Here is an 18,497-nt window from a genome sequence, read left to right as displayed (position 1 = left end):
ATGTATCATGACATCTTCTATTATGAATTATTTAGTTTGCAAAAGCAAAGTAGTTTCTAAAAATTCACATTAAGATTTATTCATGAAGCCTCTTCTTTTAAATGAATGATTAATTTCATCAGTAAATATTTGGATGCAAAGGCTTTTTGTATTAGAGTGCAAGCCTGAATTTAATGTTGAACACATTAATTGAGAAACCAGAAGCACTTGGAGGGTATCAAATAGTTCCAAACATCTCTGCATTCAGCTTCTCTTCTAAATTCTCAAAAGGGGCTGCAAGAGCCTCCGTGATTCCAGCTGACTAACAAGGAGAAGAAAAATTCGAACAGACTTCAAGTAGGCCAGGATTGCTAATGACAGAAGAGTTGAAAACTTATGCTAACCTCACTATTCAATCTGATGAATTATATAATAGGAACTTGTCAAAACCATTGCTAAATATTGTGGTCTAAACCACAACTTAAGTGATATAAGCCATATGTATATGTGTATATTAGTTCCCCATTGTGAAATTCAGGAAAAGCCCAATGTCAAGAAAAAGAAAACATTTAAAAGAAAAGGAGGTCACCAGGATGTTAGGCAAGTATGACAACCAGGAGGCATGTTAAAGAAAAGAAGAAAAAGAAAGAATGCATTTTTTGCTCCTGTATCTTTGACATTTAAAACTCCAATTAAAGACTTTCTTTTTAGAAATATGCATTGGAGCTATTTTGGTGAATATCAAAGCAAAGGGGATATAACTTGAGAGTGACTGTGGTGACAGAATACTTAGCAACTAGTTATACAAAGTTATAGAGGCTGCTGGTAAACCCTATGGTTAAGAATATTTTCCTCCTTGAACTTTTGGTTCCAAGTTATTTTTGATCATGTCAAGTTGAACCTTTGATGTAACAATCACACTGTAAGAAGTGAGGGAAGATTCACATTCTTACATCAGAAATTCAGCTGTATTGTAGATCTTAGATTTTTCATGGTATATATACACAGTTTTCACTATTTGAATAAAATAAGAAAATAAGTGTTTGTGGGAGTTCTGGGGACAGCAATAAGGAAACAGAAAAGTCTCCTTGAAGAAGGTGTTGATGGCTCTGAAATGTTTGCTTTTGTATGATGCTTTCAGTCAAGTCTCTATTTGAGCATATTGTTCCCAAACAAGTTCTCAGTAATGTTTGCCAACTGATAGTACAAATAGGAGAGAACCATAGCTTCTTCAGGGTTGTGCTCTCCTCTCTGTCGGAAAATTCTTTATAACAGGACCATTTCACATAAAATTTATAATTCTAATTTCACACTCTATAAAAATTCTTTTACAAGTGATCCTATAAAGTTTGATATTGAGTGGAGGCGGAAAAACAAACAAAATATATATATATATATATAAATAAATTATCCAGATGGATACCAGGTCAGTGTTGGATTGTAGGAATGCATTCCTAGTGTTTTAAAGCACAATGAAGTGAGTTCACTTTGCCTTTTTTTTTTAAATAAAAGTTTATGTATTTAAAAGGCAGAGAGCGGACAAGGAGAGGTAGTAGAAGGAGATGGATGTAGATATATACATATATACATATGAATACATATACATACATATATATACACACACATATATATATGGGGGAGGGAGATGAGGGAGAGGGAAGGAAGGAGGAAGAGGGAGAGAGATTTTTCTGTCCACTGATTCATTACTCAAATGACTATAGCAGGCAAGTCTGAGGCAGGCTGAATACAGCAGTCAGGAAGTACATCTTCATTTCCCACACTGGTGGTAGGGGCCCAAGTACTTGGGCAATCAGTTGTTTTCCCAGTTGTATTAACCAGAAGTTGGAACAGAACATTCCATTGCAAATGGTAGCTTAATTCCCTGCACCTCAAGAATAAATCTGATAATCTAGTATCTGTCTTATGAAAAAGGAGTTCCAAAACTCCAATCATGAAGGAAATGCAAAGAAAAGGAAATAGATTATTCTGCTTTGATCATTACATATTGTATACATACATCAAGATGTCATAATAGCCCAAAATGACTACAACAAAAAGTTGTAAAATATGCGTATACCAATGCATAATCAAACATCAATAATCTCAGCTTTAATGCCAACCTATTGACATAATAGATATTTTATTGCAATAGAACCCTTTATGGAGTAGAATCTCAAATACGACTCAGTCTTGGGGCCCTCAGGCAACTGGATGGCAAACTCAAGTTGACACTATAGTAGCAGGCATTTTCGTGTTACTGCCATGTGGTCTGCTGCTTGATGTAGATCCTGACAGTGTGGCCACCTGGGGGCATGAATCATTGCTTGTGTCTCACATATCCTCACCATCTGTCATTTCAAACTTGCAGTGCAGCTGGCACTATGAATGAGGCTGTGATGCAGACAGAGGCAGGACCCTCACCAATTATTCAGAAGCTGCAACCTGGCTCCCCCTTAGCCCGTGCTAGAAAACTAAAGGTTCGGGGCTTTTGGTTTCAACACAGAATTCTGTGGTACTGCACCGTGATGGACAGTGATTCAGACGCTGCTAAGAGTGGGGATGGGGAGGTAGGGAAGGCAGCAGTCTTTAGAACTAAGGGCATCATTTTGTCCATTCACCTTGCAATAATCATGATCACAGGCTGTTTCCTGGAGAGCAATGACTTCAATTACCAAGCACAAATGAGAGATTAAGTAGGCAATTCTCCAAATGACTGCTAACATTAGGGTAGGCACTTAACTTCCTATGACGTGCGGGGCTGCAGGGGCAGATTCTTCGCAGGAAATAAGGGCATATTTGCCACCTGCTGAAAATCTGCTGCATTTTATCTATAAAAATGTCATTGTCGAGGCCAGTACGGGATCTAAAAACATTGCATTGGCTAGTTGAGACTCATTTTGGTCCATTTTGTTTGCATAAATACATCTTTTGTTGGGTGGGAAGAGAACAAGAAAATACAACAAGCCTCTTTGTGACCAGATCCATGTGAGGCTGTATGTCCAGTGTACAGAAACTCTACTTGAAGACTCAGTAGGGTTGGCAGTCCCACACAGCCCTATCTGGGCAATGCAGACTGTTTGGGATTGGTCTTCTAGGAACTGCTCAGGGCTAATCTGAAAATGAAACCAGAGTGGCCTTACTAAAGGGTTGCGCCTAGACAAGGCCTGCAACTTTCTTACACTAAAAGTAGAGAGACTTACTAATTTACCTTTTCCATGAACATTTATTTTCTTGGTTGGACTATACAGGATTTCATTTTTTAAATCCCCAAATATTCTAGCAAGTCTGTATGGCTAAACTGGACAGAGTGAAGCAGTTATGAGGTGATGTTCATCAGAGCGGACAGCGTCTGCGCTTAAACGGCTGAGAAGACACAGAAGGCTTCCTAAGCACACCAGGAATTCTGAAAAGCTTTATCCAGCTTGATGTCTAGTGACTTGTAGGTTAGTAGAGAGGAAAAGCCCTTTTCTTTCCAGATAAAGTGCTGTACAGAAAACAGAAAGATCAAGAAAAGTGATAGAAACCCGAGATTAAAGCCTGAGGATGCTCTGAGAAAATTCATAAAATGCAGCCCTGCAGAGCGAGCATTCAGCAGAAGCGAACCAAATAGAGGATTAAAAACACCCATGGAGTTGGCTTCTCACTGTTTTGCCTCCCACCATCGTTTTCTACATCCTTTCAACATCTGAGAAACCAAGAGGTAGTGTATAAAGACAGGTGTTTCTGAATCAGCCTTTAGCTTAAATCTTTATGGTGTGCCACTGCATGAAATTAGGATGTTATTTAAAAAAAAAGGATGTGTTATTTAATCAATTATGGCCTCAGTTTCCATGTATGTTAAATGAATAAAACATATCTTGGGATCTGTTGTGAGGATTAAATTCAAAAGTAAAATGCACAGTACAGCATGCAGTGGACAGCAGATATTCAATGACATGGAAGGATGATGAAACTGTAATTGGGGGATACTTAAAAAGAACACCTATGGGTATCTACGTAAGGTGTCACCAACAACATACAGAGTCATCCCCACCTCTGTTGCGCTACGTCTTACAGTCAGAGTGTGCTGCCTTCAACCTCAAAGGTCCTTAAGCAATCAAAACTACACAGAGGGAAAAACTAAACTTACTAGCATATAGTAACCTTCCTTCACGTCAAAAGTTAGGAAACATAATGATGCTGAAATTTACACAGAAACACAGGAGCTCTCTAATTAAAGTAATCATACCAAGAAAAACCAGCTTGGAGGCATCACAAGATCAGACTTTAAGATGTACTCCAGAATCGTCGGTACTGCATAAAAAGATATACAGATTGATGTAACAGAATAGAGATTTAGAAATTAACCCAAACATATACAGTCATCAATCGTTTGACAAGTGATCTGATGTCAACCCCGGGAGAAAAGTCAGTCTCTCCAACAAATGGTGCTGGGGAAATCGGATTTTTAACTGAGAAGCATTGAAATGAGATTGCCTATCTTATACCTCAAAGAAAAACCAACTCGAGATGGATCAAGGATATTAATCCACAACCTGATACCATCAAATAATTTGAGGAAAACATCAGGACAATTCTGCAAGACACAGGCATAGGCAAAGACATTTTGGAGCAGACCCTACGAGTAAAAGCAATTAAAGAAAAAAGAAACAAATGGGATTATATCAAGCTAAGAAATCAACAAAGTGAAGAGGCAACGAACAAAATGGAAGAATACAATTAATAAATACACAAAGGATACGACTAAACAATATTTAAAGAAAGCAACAGAAATGGCCAACAGACATATGAAAAACTGCTCAGGTTCACTATCCATTAGGGAAATGCAAATGAAAACCACAATGAGGTTTCACTTCATCCTAAATAGAATAACCATCATCTGAAAAAATGCATGGGGAAGTGCATATTTTCTACAATCTACTGTTGTCATGAATGTAAATCAATATAAAATCACAGAAGACAGTATGGAGATTTCTCAGAGACCTAAAAATAGATCTGTCATATGACACAGCCATCGCAATCCTGCGAATTTACCCTAAAGAAATGAAACCACATGAGAGTCATTTATAGCCTCCAGTTTACTGCAGTGCAATTTACAAAAACTAAGATATGGAATTAACCTAGATGTCCATCCATGAATGACTGGATAAGGAAAATGTGATATATATACACTATAAAATACTACTCAACCATAAAAAGGAAATCCTGTCTTTTGCAACAAATGGATGCAACTACAAATCATTATGCTTAGCAAACAAGTCAGTCTCAAAAAGACAAATATAAGTTTTCTCTAATATGTGGCAGTTGACATAGAAGTAAACATCTATGTGTAGGAATGAAATGGTCATTTTGGAATAAAATTGTTTTTAGCCCATTTTACTGGAAATGTGGCCATGTCGGTTTATTACTTTTAAATGTTGAGTACTATGATTAGTGGCAAATCAAGACTGCGAAATAAAATGGATTCGATTTACACCTGTGGAGCTCAGCACAGTAGCCTAGCCGCTAAAGTGTTTGCCTTGCATGTGCTGGGATCCCACATGGGCACCGGTTTGTGTCCCAGTGGCCCCGCTTCCCATTCAGCTCCCTGTTTGTGGCCTGGGAAAGCAGTCAGGGACAACCCAAACCCTTAGGATCCTGCACCCGTGTGGGAGACCTGGAAGAGTCTCCTGGCTGCTGACTTCAGATTCTCATGGCTCCAGCTGTTGAGGCTGCTTGGGGAATGAATCAATGAATGGAAGATCTTCCTCTCTGACTCTCTTCCTCTCTGTATATCCAACTTTCCAATAAGAATAAAAATAAATCTTAAAAAAAAGAATTGTATCTGTGAAAACACTGCCAATGAGAAGGGTGCGGTGTTGAGGGAACGGGGGAAAGTATGAATGCCTTCTTGGATCTGCACCAATGGAACACATAAAATCTGTTCTTTTTATATTAATAAAAATAATGTTAAAAATCACAGGAAAGCTTAATGCAAAATTAAGTCACAGAATTAGAAGCATTGTATGTATTTGTCACCATTGCGTGCATAATTAAGTTCAAATGAGATGTCTGTATCCCCTGGTAAGGTTTCAACAATACAAAACAGAGTGCCATGTTGCCTCTTTATAATTGTTTCACAATTCTCTCAGATGTTGAATCTCTTAAAACAGTCCTTTATTTGTATCCCTCAGTAAAACTTTCTTATTTCATCTATGAGGAGCATACTATTTATCAACAAAATCATTAACAATCATTATTTGGTAACCAATCATCTCAAATGCCTGTCAGGACTGAGTGCTAGTATATTTACTGTGTTAAAAATTAAGCCTGAAGGGCCCGGCGCGGTGGCGCAAGTGGTTAAAGGTCCTCGCCTTGCACGCCCAGGATCCCATATGGGTGCCGGTTCTAATCCCAGCAGCCCCGCTTCCCTTCCAGCTCCCTGCCTGTGGCCTGGGAAAGCAGTCGAGGACAGCCCAAAGCTTTGGGAACCTACACCTGCGTGGGAGACCCGGAAGAGGCTCCTGGCTTCGGATCGGCATAGTATCAGCCCGTTGCGCTCACTTGGGGAGTGAATCATCGGACGGAAGATCTTCCTCTCTGTCTCTCCTCTCTGTATATCCGCCTTTCCAATGAAAAAATAATAAAAATAAATCTTTAAAAAAAAAATTAAGCCTGAAAAAGAGCTGAGTCATGTAAGATAGGAAACCAGGCCATGGAATAAAGGGTTTGTTGAGGCCAGGGGCAACCTTGTAGCAGAGATGAACTTGGAAGTGCTGGCCTTGTCATGAGTACTTCAACATCTCAAAATGCCATTAATGTCTTTCTAGTGAATTTGACATTAAGATTATATGTTCTGATCAAGGAGACTTCTATGTGGTTTGTTTCAATATGAAACCTGGTATTTCTGAGTCCCCTAAAATGTCATCAGTAAAAATAAAAGGAAGGAAGTGATCACGAAAGTAAAAGTTTGGGGCTTGAAAGACAACCAGCTAGAAATAATGGCAACAATTAAGAGGCAGTAACTTTCAAATTGATTTTGATGTAAATTGTTTCTTCATTATGTAAAAAAGGACACCAGAGTACTAAGCTTCATGTATTAAAGGTAAAAATGCATTCAGTTTTATACTCCAGAAGCCAAAATGTCATCCCACAAACACAAAATACTCAAAATAGTGGTCTCATAAGCATGAGGTCAGATCTGGACAGATGACACATTTCAAATTTTTGTTTTAATTAGAATCAGGAAAATTCATTACCTTTGCTGCCTGGGTATTCATTTCCTCTTTCATTTCTTAAACAAGATTATTCCATTCTACACACTAGGTATCAATGCTTAGGTTCCAAAACAGAGAGACAGATGAAATAAAATACTTCTCTGTATTTCTATCATTATAAAATTGATTTTATATTCACAATTTTTCCAATGATAGTTTTATCTTCAGAACACCTACCAACCTATATCAAAGGCAGTTTCTGAACTGTTGTGAAGCAGTTTCTGACTTCTGTTGGGTCATCCTGATCTCAAAGCTGAACAGTTCAAGGAGGAATGCTTTTTCCAGATTGTAAATTATTCAATAAAGAAATTGCTCATTTTAATTACTTATGAAGGTTGAGTTTAAAAGCATAATAATAAATACAGCATATCTGCAATCCCTTGTTAAGTTTTCCAGGCTTTATCCTTCAAAGTGTGTTTTGGTGAATATAGTTATTAACACATACATCAGGGGCTGGCACTGTGTCTCGACAAGTTAATCTTCTACCTGCAAGCACCAGCATCCCGTATGGGTGCCAGTTCATGTCTCAGCTGCTCCACCTCCCATACAGTTCCCTGTTTGTGGCTTGGAAAGGCAGGCGGGTGCTGGCAAAAGTGCTTTAGACCCCGCACCCATGTGGGAGACTGGGAGGAGATTCCTGGTTCCTGGCTCTGAGCTGGCTCAGCTCAAAAGATTGTTGGTATTTGGGGAGTGAATCAGCAGATTGAAGATCTTCCTTTTTCCACTCGCTGTTAAATCTGACATTCCAATAAAAATAAATAAATCTTACAAAAGAGGAACATATCAAATACGACCAAAAGAAAACAACAAAACTTTCTCAGTGTTTTTGAAAAAGAATACTGTTATACCTGTGTTTTATTATAAATAAACAGGTTCTGTCATATTTTATCTTCTTGCCAGCAAATGAAGGACACTGTTTCATAAAGCTTCTAAAATGTACATGAATATTTAATTAAATCATATTTCCTTGAGAAAATAAAGTTCATTCGCATTTATATAGCAGACACTGTGAGGAGTTCATAATTGTCATAAGGTCAGGGTAGCCAGTACCGGTTGCTTGTGGAACAAAACTCCTCAAATTTTAAAACTTTTTTCTTAAAAAATAAACATACAATCATAGGTGTTCATTTACTTTAAAAATTCTAAAGATGAAGAAAATTATTGTCTATATATTTAAGTCCTTGTATAAATTACAAAACTCAACTTTATGTTACAGAGTCCCTTCCTCACAGGAAGCATAAAGCACTTTTGTGGTACCTTTCACCAGTAAATATTTGTATCACATTGAATTTGACAAACAAAATAAAAGTCGATATTGCATCTTTAAGCTCCAAGAGAATGTTCTTCTAAGGTGTCTCTCATGATGAATGAGCTTCAAAAGTCATTTAATTGCCATGATTTGACTTGATTTCAAATAAAGACATATAAAAGTAATACATATATTGACTTCAGTAGAAATCTGAAATATCAGTGAACTGTAGACTCTTCTTGCTTCAGGTCAACACCCTTTGGAAGATGACCAAGGACGACAAAATAAAATTATAACAATAAAAATAATAATAACAATAAAATTAAAATAACAGGAAGACAATGAGGTAAACTCCCCTATAAAAAGGCAATGGAAAAACGTGTTGCCAGGACTGTCAGGAGAGAGTTCGATTGTACCTGACACCCAAATGTTTTTCTAACCAGAGTTCAGCCAGTTGCATGGTTGAGGCAAAAGTACTTGCCTTGGATCCTAAGCACATTTTATATTGCTTAGGGTCCAAGTTAGGATCACAATGAACTGGATGGAAAATATGCACCACTCCAACTTCTTGACTTCTGAAAGGCCTTAAGCCAGATAGAATAACTTTATTATAGAGATCTACATCTTCCAGCCCCCAGCCTTGTATTGAGGTATCAAATCCACCTGCACCAAGAAGATCGCTTTTGTATATACAGGTGATGCCGTAGCCATAGTCTCTCCAAAATCCCGTCTTTTTGGAGAACGCAAAGTCATCGTCGGGGAGAGGATTTCCTCCGTTGGTTACCTTTGGATCATACTGACTAAAGATGATGGGATAGTACACCTGTTGTCCCTGAATTGTATTGTCTCTACATCGTTGGAGGAAATCTCCCCTGAACATCAAGTCGACGTCACAAAATAGCAGCAAAGTGTCATTGTCAAACTGGGAAGAAGCCATTTCTAGACCAAGGCCTCTGGAAAATGCTCCTTTCATAGGAATCAGGGCCATGTCTGCTTTAGGGTACTTGTTCTGATACTCGTTTATCAGCTCGACATGGTTGCTGGACTCTTGGTTGGAATCCTGACTGAAGAGGATGATGACCAGCTTCACGTTCTGCTTTGGGATAAGACAAGTACTTTCAAAGTTTTCCATAAATCTCATGAAAATGTCATATCTTCCGATGAGCGGAACAAGAATGTGTATTTTCTTTTCCTCGTGCCCTCTTGTTTCTTTGGCACCTTGGAACGAAGATAATATTTTTAAAGAGTTAGATATGAAGGAGAAGGACTGAGTGTCACTGTTGATGCTCTCCACAAGACTGTTGACATCTAGCTCTTCCATTTCTCGGAAGAAAGGCTTGCTGAATAGCTGCTGAAGATAGGCATGACGCCTCACTGGCACGGTCAGCTTCCTTCCCTTGTGTCTTTTGTATAAAAGGAGCAAATCCAAGATGTACTCCACCCCATGCAAAGGATCTACCCTGCGGTAGCCATATTGAATCTCCTTGAAGTCAATGAGCCGCCCCCGGCTCTTGGCGTTCTCGTTGATCATCTCCATGACCTGCAGGACCGTGTCATCCAATGCTGTTCTTAGGATGCTGCTGATGCTCTGTCTAGGAGGCTGGGTCTCGGCAGCTGAGTACAGGAGCTTCCCGGTGAGGAACTCCCATTCTATCACTTCATCTCTCTCCCGAGGCTGAAAGTGGTTGAATGAGGGCATCACGCCTAGCTGCCGGTCCTCTTTGCTCACTTCGGCGTTACTTAGCTTGCTCATCAGGGCGCTCTCCCTGTGGAGCTGAATGGTACGATAGCGAAGTTCAGAAATTTTGCGGCTGAGCATGTAATTGTGTAGCCGGTATTGGTAGGCAGGTCTTTTGTTGGGGTGAAGTGTAATGGCTGCATGGATTTTGCTATTGTGAAGGTCTTGGATGTAACCCTTCCTGTTGTGTTCGTAATTTTCATGGAACAGTTGTTGCATCTGAAAAGAAGAAAGTAAATCACGATGTTAGCCTAAATGAAAAAGAAGTCCAGAAATAACATGAAAAATTTAAGAAGTAATTACTTGGCATGTTGTGACAAAATTTGCTTGTAAAATTGATATTTGAGAGAAACTTTATGTCTTAAAACTTTATACATTGACAGATAAAACTGAATATATTTGTGTTCAACAGTATTTGCAGTATATATGTTGTTTATATACATATATACATATACATACATACACATGGAATGTGGGCTTGTCAACTCCAGCTAACGTACACATCCATTATCTCATAGGGTTATCAGATTTGTGGTAAGGGCACTTTACATTCCAACTGTTACTGGTTTTCAAGAATACAGTATAATATTACTGTAGTTAACATATTGTGCAATAGAGCTCTTGAACTCATTCTTTCCAACTATAATTTTTTATCCTTAGACCAACACCTCCACAATCTGCCTCTAGCCCTAAATTCTCTAATCCTTAGTAAGCTGCATTTTACCTTCTGCTTCTATTTATCAATCTATAAAGATGCTGCCTTATGGGGGGAAACAAATATCAAGTTTATGGGCTCTAATATTAAAAATTAATCATGAGCCACAGACATAGATATATAGATAACAATTATCTCAAAGGTAGGGAGAGGAGAGGAGAGGAGAGGAGGGGAGGGGTGGGAAAGGAGGGGAGAGGAGGGGAGAGTAGGGGAGAGATGAGACTCCAAAATACTGGGAATAGCTGGGGTTATGTCAGGTTGAAGCCAGGATCCAGAGGTATCCAAAGCATTGGCTCAACCTGCTGCCCTACACTATCTACTCTCCAGGACACTACAAGTATAAAGCTACATAATTTTTTTTTGTTTTGACAAAGCACTTTATGAAAAAAAATATCCTGTAATTGGAGTAAAGTTATTCTGGGCATATTTATATATTTGTGAAAACTTTAATTTCTTAAATTAAAATTAGTTTCTATCATATTCAATATAGTTCATAGATGCAATTTTAAGAACATGATAATATTACCTGAAAAAGCTCTCTGATATATACTGGAAATTAATCCTTTTTGGAAATATGATTTGGAATTTTTATTTTGTTATATGTCTCTTCACTCTCTTGATCATTTCCTTTGCTGTGACAAGAGCTTCTGAGTTTGACATAGTCCCATCTGTTTTAGTTTTGTTATTATTGCCTGTGGTTTGGGAGATCTTGTCCAAGAAGTTATCCCCTACACCAATGACTTGCAGTGCTTCCTGTAGGTTTTCTTGCAGCAACCTCACAGTCTCAGATCATACATGTAGGTCTTTGATTCATCATGAATTGAGTTTTGGTATGGTGAGAGGTATGGATCTACTTTTTGTGCTAGGACCATGTTCTTTTAATTGCTATAGCTTCATAATATGCTTTGAAACCAGGCATTGTGATGCCCTCAGTTTGATCTTTCTTGCTCAAGTTGCTTTGGCTATTCTCAGTCTTTGGTGATCCAAATGAACTTTAGGGTCTTTTTTTTTTTCCTTTTATAATTGTAGAATCAGCAGTATTTTGAAAGGCAATGAATTGAATCTCTAGATCCCTTTAAGTAGTGCAGATGTTTTAATGACATTGATTCTTCCAATCCATGAGCAAGAGATATCTTTATGCTTTGTGTGTCTTTGATGATTTATTCCATCAGTGTTAAATAATTTTCATTATAGAGATCTTTCACTTCTTTGGTTAAATTATTCCCAGATTTTTTTTTTTTTGTGGTTGTTATGAATCAGATCTCTTCAGTGAGAGAACATGATTTTGTATGGCTCCATTTATATGTAAATATGAAATAGGTAAAATTAACATATGTTGTTAGCTGTCAGAAAAGTAATAAAAGAAATCAAGGAGGGTGACTGGAAAGTCCTGGCAATATTTTATAAGTCTTTCGTGGTGGTGGTTATATAAATTCAATTTGCGAACATTCACTGAGGTGTTTAGATATGTTTGCTTATGATATTGTAATTAATAAAGAACTCTATTTAAAGATATATATGTATACATATATATACAAATGCATGTGGAATCACATATGCTTTTTATATGCACGCCCACAAACACATATAGATACATGAACTGAGAGAGAGAGAAACAGTATATCAGAGTTCTCCCAGAGAAGCTGACCTAAAACATAGTGGATTGATGTCATGATAAATTATTTACAGCCAATGTTTCACCTAGTTCTCTTTATATACTCAAACTCTTAAATCACCACTATTTGACCTTGAAGAACATAATAATGGACGTTTGAAGAAAGATTCTGAAATTGATCCAAAATTTATAAGCTCACATGCATTTAGTATTCTTCCTCTGAAAAAAAGGCTCATATTTATTTGAAACACTAATCAACATAGAAAATAAATCTATAATTTTCAGTGGCCCTGTATATCTGCATTAGTATAGTATTCATTTTTGAACCTAGAATTGTTTCTCTGCTTTATTTATTTTTCAATGTATTGTTTTCTTATATGCAAGAAAGTAAAAAAAAAAAATCTGTCAGCAAACAGCATTGGCTACCTGGAGCTATTTTTTTTTTCCTTAAGTAATGCTTTAAGAAAATGAAATACACTAAAGGTGAGTAAGAAACATTGGTCAGACGGCTGTTAATTTGCAGCCTTATCTGTCCCTTTCAGTGATATACAAGTCATTAATATCACACAATGAAGTAAAGGAAACATTTCTATAGTATAAATAATTCTTAATATTGCAATGTTTAAATCACTCACACCATTTCAGTCCAATCTGCCTGTATGATGCTTATCTTTAAACATATTTCTTTAAAGGAAATCAGAGGAAAGACAGTTGTGGAAAAATTGTTAAAAGTAGCACACCCATATGAATATGCATCACTGGGTGGAGATTAATGATCAGAGAATGTTGAACCATGCCTTATTTTATAGTAGGAACAGAGAAAGTACAACTTTCCAATCTCTATAAATATGAAGACTCAAGCTATGCAGGGTAGACAGAAATGGTTTAACATCTTTCTCTAGCATCTGCCTGGTTTGGATTTGAGTGCTAGCTGCACAATTTCTAAGCCACTTTTAAGTCAATCTATCTAAATCTTTCTATAAAATGGGCAAATGTCAACTAACAATGCATATTAAAGATTTCAACACATGCAAAGACACATACAAAGGGCTTCTTAGCATTGTTTCCTGGGCACAGAATGTACTCTTAACGATGGCTGTGTGTAAAGCACAGTTCAAGTGTGCCAATTTTCTCAGCAGACTGTTCTCTAGTAAGAGCTCTCACAGAATGGGAGTTGTACCCTTCAGTTACACTGCTTTATCATTGGCTGTCTGAAGCCGCTTGGGAACAATATCATAAATCTGGCCCCACACTCTGAGCACTTCAATGTATCTAACATGATTTAGAGCCACCTTACTGCAAGAAAAGACAGATTCTCATGGAGGCTTCAGAAAATCAGACCTCACAAGGGTTGTGCTGTTAACCAGTACTCTGCCGGGAGCAATGGTATCGCAGCGAGGCGCAAAACAACTGTGATTGCTAGTCTTTTTATCCACCCCCAACCCCCGTATACCATGATATATTTCGAATACAGAAAAAACTTTTCTTAGGAAAAGGAAAAAGGTTACTTTTAATCCCATAATGTCTCATTTGAAATAATTCAAAACCTCTAGTTTAATTTGGGTTCTTTTCTTCAGAGAATTAGCTTTTGACTTCCACAACCTTCCATGGAAATTGAGACTCATTTCATAATAACAAAATTGTATCAGGAATTAACACCAACACATTTCAACTGATCACAAAGCTTTAAGCATATCACTCATAATCTCAACCTTTGGCAAGAATATTATCTGAGATGTTACAAAAAAATGCATTGTGAAAAAGCAGACAAAGGAAGAACAGATTTAAAGATGGTTCTTATGTGAGGGACACTTCTTGTAACGCCAGCATTCCATGTGGGTGCTGATTCGTGTCTAGGTTTCTATATTCTCCACCCAGCTCCTCAAGAATGGCCTAGGAAAAAGTAGCAGAAAATGGAACAAGTGCTTGGGCTCTTGATATCCATGTGGGAGACCTGGATGAAGTGCCGGGTTCCCAACTTCTGTCTTGTCTAACCCTGGCCACTGTGACTTCTTAAGGAGTGACCTAGCAGATGGTAGATCGCTCTCGTTCTCTCTGTAACTAAGACTTCTACATAAATAAATCAATAAATCTTAAATACATAAAGAGTGAAACTTGCTAGTTTCCCCCCAAAAAAGATAGTTATATGTTAAATCATTATTAACCTTCATTCACATTAAATTTTCATTGCTTCTGGAGTTTATTAACAATGAAAAATAGCAAAAGCAATTTCTACAATGGCTAAAGATACATTCATGGAAAATTTTACAATATACATTTTTTAACAGTAAGGAGTTGACTGTAATAAGCCACAGGGTAACTTCTGGAGCTTTGAGAAGCTTGCAGAATGTAGAATTATTATATATACAGGTACAAATGAACTAGATATTAATAAAATGTATAGCTAGAAGAATTCTGTCGATATAAATTACACTTCCATAAGACCATTTATAAAATAATAGGGCATACTTGAAGGAAAAGATAGCCAACTCTGACCTTCAAAATGAAGAGACTAAATATTACAATGTTACCAAAATACATGCAGGATTCTCCAAAGCTGATGAGGGTGAGCAGAAGTCTCTGGAAGCACATGATGACAAAAGGGCAGGCACTGCTATCTCAGGGGTATCGGGCTTCAAAGGCAGATCTCAGAATGTAGTAGGAAAACAGCCCATCTCTGAAAACACAAGACATCTAACTGGGCCTAAGTTTACAGTCTGGAGCGTGGCTGCTGAAAGAAATCTGGATGACAACACTTCGCTTCAGAGCTTCAAAGAGAACGGAACACTTAGGGCACGTTTTCCTGGGGCAGATTTAATCTGAGGCAGCAGAGAAATTGGATGCTCTTTTGTTGCAGACATTAGCAAGCTCAGAACTACTACAAGTATTCTCGCCAAAACAAATCTTATGACGCATAGCTTTTGCAGGAAAAAAAGTAATTTTTCAGAGATTAATCATTTTTCTAAAAAACAACAATATTATAGCAAACACAAAGTCAAAATGCAACAAAAATTAGATTAAAAATTGACTCCCTCTCGTAGAGAAACCTTGGCACCGAGGAAAACTGTGAGAAACTTTTTAAACACACAGAAAACGTGTTTAAAACAGCAACACAGAAATATAAGATTTCAGGGATGGGATGGTAAGATACAATGTCAGCCCACAATATTAAAAAAAGAGAGAGATAAATTATTATGGAAATGCCAACAGTATCAGGACAAATGCAAGTACTGCAGGGAGCTTTTGACAAAGGAAAGAAAAAAAGGTAGAAAAAAGTGACATAGAAATAATGAGTTATACTGGATCAGAGAGTATAATGATAGTATGATGCAAAGAAAAAAAATCCTGGAGTGCCTAAACTAAATAAAAGGAGACATATTTCACTGTATGAATCAAGAAAATGTTCTGAAAAGAAGTTGAGTAAAGATTGGTAAAATTGATCTAGAGTATTTAGTTAAAGAACAACCCCTCTTGAGAAGTAGACAAAAAGTTCAAGTCCACTGCTAAGTGAAAATGGTAGACATAACGACAGTGCCCTATGACCATAGCCATAATTTGACCTTAGATTATCCGAAAATATAGAAGCTGGATTAAAACCAGAGATCATGCTGCTACTGAGAAAGCTGTGAGATTTCTGATGTACCCTATTAAGCAAAATAATTGCATTTTTTTCTGCTAAAGAAAAAATTAATTTATATGTGTGACAAAACTATTTCAATCTGGCGTAAGTTCATTTGTTTTCATTATACCTCCTTATGCCCCTACAGAGAAAGGATCCTGTAACTTGGAGAACTGTATTTGAATCTTACGTAAGACACAGAAAAGGCATTTGAGAAAGGGAGGCAGTCTTGTTCTAGGAAGGGAAAGTCTTCAAAGTGGAGCATTTATGAAGCTACAAAGGAAACAACTGATCATCAACAGGCTACAGAATATAATGCAGATATGTACCTAATGGCTATGCAATTTGCCTTGCAGATATTTAAGCTCACTTTATTTATGTGTGTAATACTATAACTAAATTGGGAGTCTTATTGGCCTTAATGCAAATGCCTAATGATCTTTAATTTTGTAAGAGTAGTGAATATAATAGTTCTAAATCTAATAGTGAATCTTTAAATATTGATGATTCTTAGAGTGTGTCCTACTTCCCTAGGTTGTAACGATACAGTGAAACAAAGCCTATTCCTAAATAATAGCAAAAAGAAATAATTTTGTGGGATAATACACATAATTATATAACTGTAGAAGATAAAAATATTAAAGGTAAACTTGAACAAACTATTGACTGTGATGATCTGATGCATTAATATAAGCCCTCACTTATTGCATGCATAGATATTTTTCACCATTCTACACAGATACTTAAAATGTAAGAACCTTGGAAATAGGCACACCGAATTGCCAAACTCTACTTTTAGCATTTAATGTATAACATGTGATAAAACTAAACATGCATGTGTGAATACATATACTCACACACATATACCCACAGACAAAACCAAGACTATATCAGTGTTCTAGTTATAATACTTTAAAGATTTTCAAATGTTATCATTGGAGGACACTGCAAAGAAATATATGGAATGTCTTTGTATTTTTTTTTTCATATTTTTCAGAATTAATAATTATAACAGGTTAAATTAAAAACTATGACTCAAAAATATTGACATTAAATATTCTGTTTTATTCCCTCTGGTTAAAGGAAATCATTCCAAAATACATTAAGAGCAAGTATTGAAACTTCTAGCCCAAAGCAGTTTTGTTGGCATCTTTAATTTAAAAGAATTTATTTATGGGGGGGAGGCAGTGCTATGATGATTTGACTAAGCCTACTCCTGTTGCTCTGGAATCCCATATGGGTGCTGGTTTGTGTTCTGGATGCTCCACTTTCAATTCTACTTCCTGTTTATGGCCTGGGAAAGTAGTGGAAGATGGTTCAACCTTGGGCCTCTAAAACTGCTTTGAGACCTAGAGAAAGGCCCAGGCTTCTGGCTTCATATCAGCCCAGTTCTGGGTATTGTGACTATTTGGGAAGTAAATCAGAAGATCTCTCTTTCTCTCCATATCTCTGTAATTCTGCCTTTGAAATAAAAGTAAATATTTTTAAAGTAACTAGGATTTATTTATTTGAAAGGCAGAATGAAAGAGAGGTAGAGACAAAGACTTTTCATCTGCTGGCTCAATGTCCAAATGACCAGAACAATCAAGGTTGGGCAAGGCTGGAGCCATGAACCAGGAAACCTGTTAGAACCTCCCAGTTGGGTGGCAGGTGTGTGACTACATGACCATCCATCATCTGCTTTCTTCCCAGGCACATTGGAGGTGAGCTGAACTGAAAGCCAAACAGCTAGGATTCCAACTGGTACTCTATTTGAGAGGTGTCAGCACCTAACATTCTGAATAAATTTAAGTTTGTGTTTTGTAGTTATTTTCAATTACATAAACTTTTTCTGATAGGTTTATATATTTAAATTTGCTTGCAGGAATTTGTGTTTGTAGATAACTGTTTTCAAAAACATTTCAAAAATATGAAAATGTATTTTTTTATGTCAAACCCCATCACGTGCTTCAACATGGATGAACTCCAAGGATATTATATCAGGTGAAATAAGCCAGGCACAAAAGATAAGCACTTCATGGCTCCACCCACATGCTTTTACTGCATCACCAACTCAACGTGAAAGTAGGAAGATGGCTGCCCACAGTAAAAGGAGGCAACTGGGTTAGTGTGCACTGGATACAAAGTTTCAGTCTCACAATATGAACAAGATACAGAGATTTGCTGTTAATGGCACTGTCATGGGTGACATGCTTGAACTACACACTTAGCAGTTCCATGACAAAACCGTGTTTTCTTTTCTGTTTATTTCAGATGATGGAGTGTTTGTCACTTTGGCTAATCCATATCCTTTGTTATCAATGGTTTCCTCAGTCAGCTGCACTCA

General features: G+C 37.2%; 1 protein-coding gene across 1 annotated transcript in view; it reads right to left on the bottom strand.

The window, feature by feature from the left end:
• Positions 1-8,052: 8,052 nt before the first annotated feature.
• The window catches only part of CHSY3 (chondroitin sulfate synthase 3), a 189,255-nt gene continuing 178,810 nt past the window's right edge, over positions 8,053-18,497 (bottom strand). The window contains exon 3 of the mRNA XM_040970689.1: positions 8,053-10,441. Within this exon, the coding sequence (XP_040826623.1) occupies positions 8,879-10,441 (1,563 nt within the window). The 3' untranslated portion in view covers positions 8,053-8,878. The remainder of the gene's footprint in view (positions 10,442-18,497) is intronic.

Source organism: Ochotona curzoniae, unplaced genomic scaffold, assembly GCF_017591425.1.
Source record: "Ochotona curzoniae isolate NIBS_2020 unplaced genomic scaffold, NIBS_Ocur_1.0 contig_1, whole genome shotgun sequence".
Classification (NCBI taxonomy): domain Eukaryota; kingdom Metazoa; phylum Chordata; class Mammalia; order Lagomorpha; family Ochotonidae; genus Ochotona; species Ochotona curzoniae.
Note: the sequence above shows the minus strand (reverse complement) of the source record. Positions and strands in the feature narration are given on the sequence as shown.